Source organism: Helianthus annuus, chromosome 13 (genome assembly GCF_002127325.2).
Source record: "Helianthus annuus cultivar XRQ/B chromosome 13, HanXRQr2.0-SUNRISE, whole genome shotgun sequence".
In the NCBI taxonomy this organism is placed as follows: domain Eukaryota; kingdom Viridiplantae; phylum Streptophyta; class Magnoliopsida; order Asterales; family Asteraceae; genus Helianthus; species Helianthus annuus.
In genome coordinates this window covers 101,270,314-101,271,647 of record NC_035445.2, presented here as the reverse complement: position 1 = coordinate 101,271,647, position 1,334 = coordinate 101,270,314, and the positions used below count along the sequence as shown (strand labels likewise).

The 1,334-nt window shown below is 36.2% G+C and overlaps 1 protein-coding gene across 1 annotated transcript; it reads left to right on the top strand.

The window, feature by feature from the left end:
- The first annotated feature begins 402 nt into the window (after positions 1-402).
- On the top strand, positions 403-902 carry LOC110901409. Its single transcript, XM_022148240.1, has 2 exons — positions 403-625; positions 700-902. The coding sequence occupies exons 1-2, from the start codon at positions 403-405 to the stop codon at positions 900-902; spliced, it is 426 nt and encodes a 141-aa protein (XP_022003932.1).
- The last annotated feature ends 432 nt before the right edge of the window (positions 903-1,334 follow it).

The window sequence follows — 1,334 nt, the reverse complement described above, 5'->3', positions numbered from 1 at the left end:
GCGGATCACTCGAGGTTCCTGCCGGGATGAGGATCGCTTTCCGCAAACTCGGGAAGATCATACGTTACCAAACGAACACCAAATTCTTCTAACAGTGAAGCCTTAATCACAAGTATCCCTATTTGGATAAAAGAAAGATTTTGAGTTTGACAGTCGAATCAGAATACTAAACAACCAAGTGATTAATATCTAAAATTCAGTAATAGCATGATTTGTGTTGGTCACTCTCCATCAATTTTCTAAGAGTAAATTACAAAAATCATCCATTATGTTGACATTAGATTACAAAGTCTGTCATTTGTCTTCAAAAAGTACAAAAAGCGTACTCAATATTTGCATAATCAACCTTTTATTGTGGTTGTATTTATATCAGATGACAACGACGCCACTGGATCTGCATCCATGAGCTTTTCCAATCCATCCCCAAGGGTGGAAAAGGATGGTGAGACATCAGGAAAGAAACTTTCATCATACACTTGCAAGCACTGCAAAAAGATGTTCTCAACTATAAATGGATTAGGTGGCCACCAGAACGCTCATAGGTATGAGCGAGAGCTAGCTAATAGAGCGATATTGCAAGGGCACCCTCTTTACCCTAGATACAGTGTCACCATAAGTTTCCTTTGTATTATCCCAACAAATTTACCACTCTCCCAAGACTACCGTTTCAGTACTCTAATGATATGTCTGGTTTTCCAGCTAAACAATACTCACAATCAACCATAGGCACTAGTAGAGGTGTGGTTAGAAACTTCTTTGGAGTTTCTCAAGATGAAAGTAATTTAAGAGAACTTGATGAGGGTGATGGTACTATTGATCTTATGTCACGAGTAGGGATGGGCAGCGGAAAAGATGATGAGCAGAGTGATGGCAAGGGCGGAAATGGTGACGATGAACCTTAAGTGGTGGTGCGAGTGTTTTTTTTTTCTAGTCGAAGGCGCGGTGACCTACCAAGCAATTTGAGAAAATTATAGGATGGATCATCAACCTATCTGGAATGAAATTTGAATTTGTTTAGTTATAATAGTTTTTATTTAATTTTGAATTTTGTATGCAGTTTCGATAGCAATCAAAAAGAACAATTAGCTAATCAAAGACCATAAATAGAACCAAAGGTTTCAAGAAGATAATTCTTTTCAATAAAAATTCAATAAAATGCTAAAAATACAATAAAACCCTAAATCCCAATTTATAGGTGGGAATCATAACTTTAATAGGAAACCAAATAAAATAAAATAGGAAATCCAAATTTAAATAAATATTAGATAATCTTGCATCATACTCCTTCTTAAACAAAACTCTTCCTCGAGTTCTTCTTTCGGACCAAAACCACA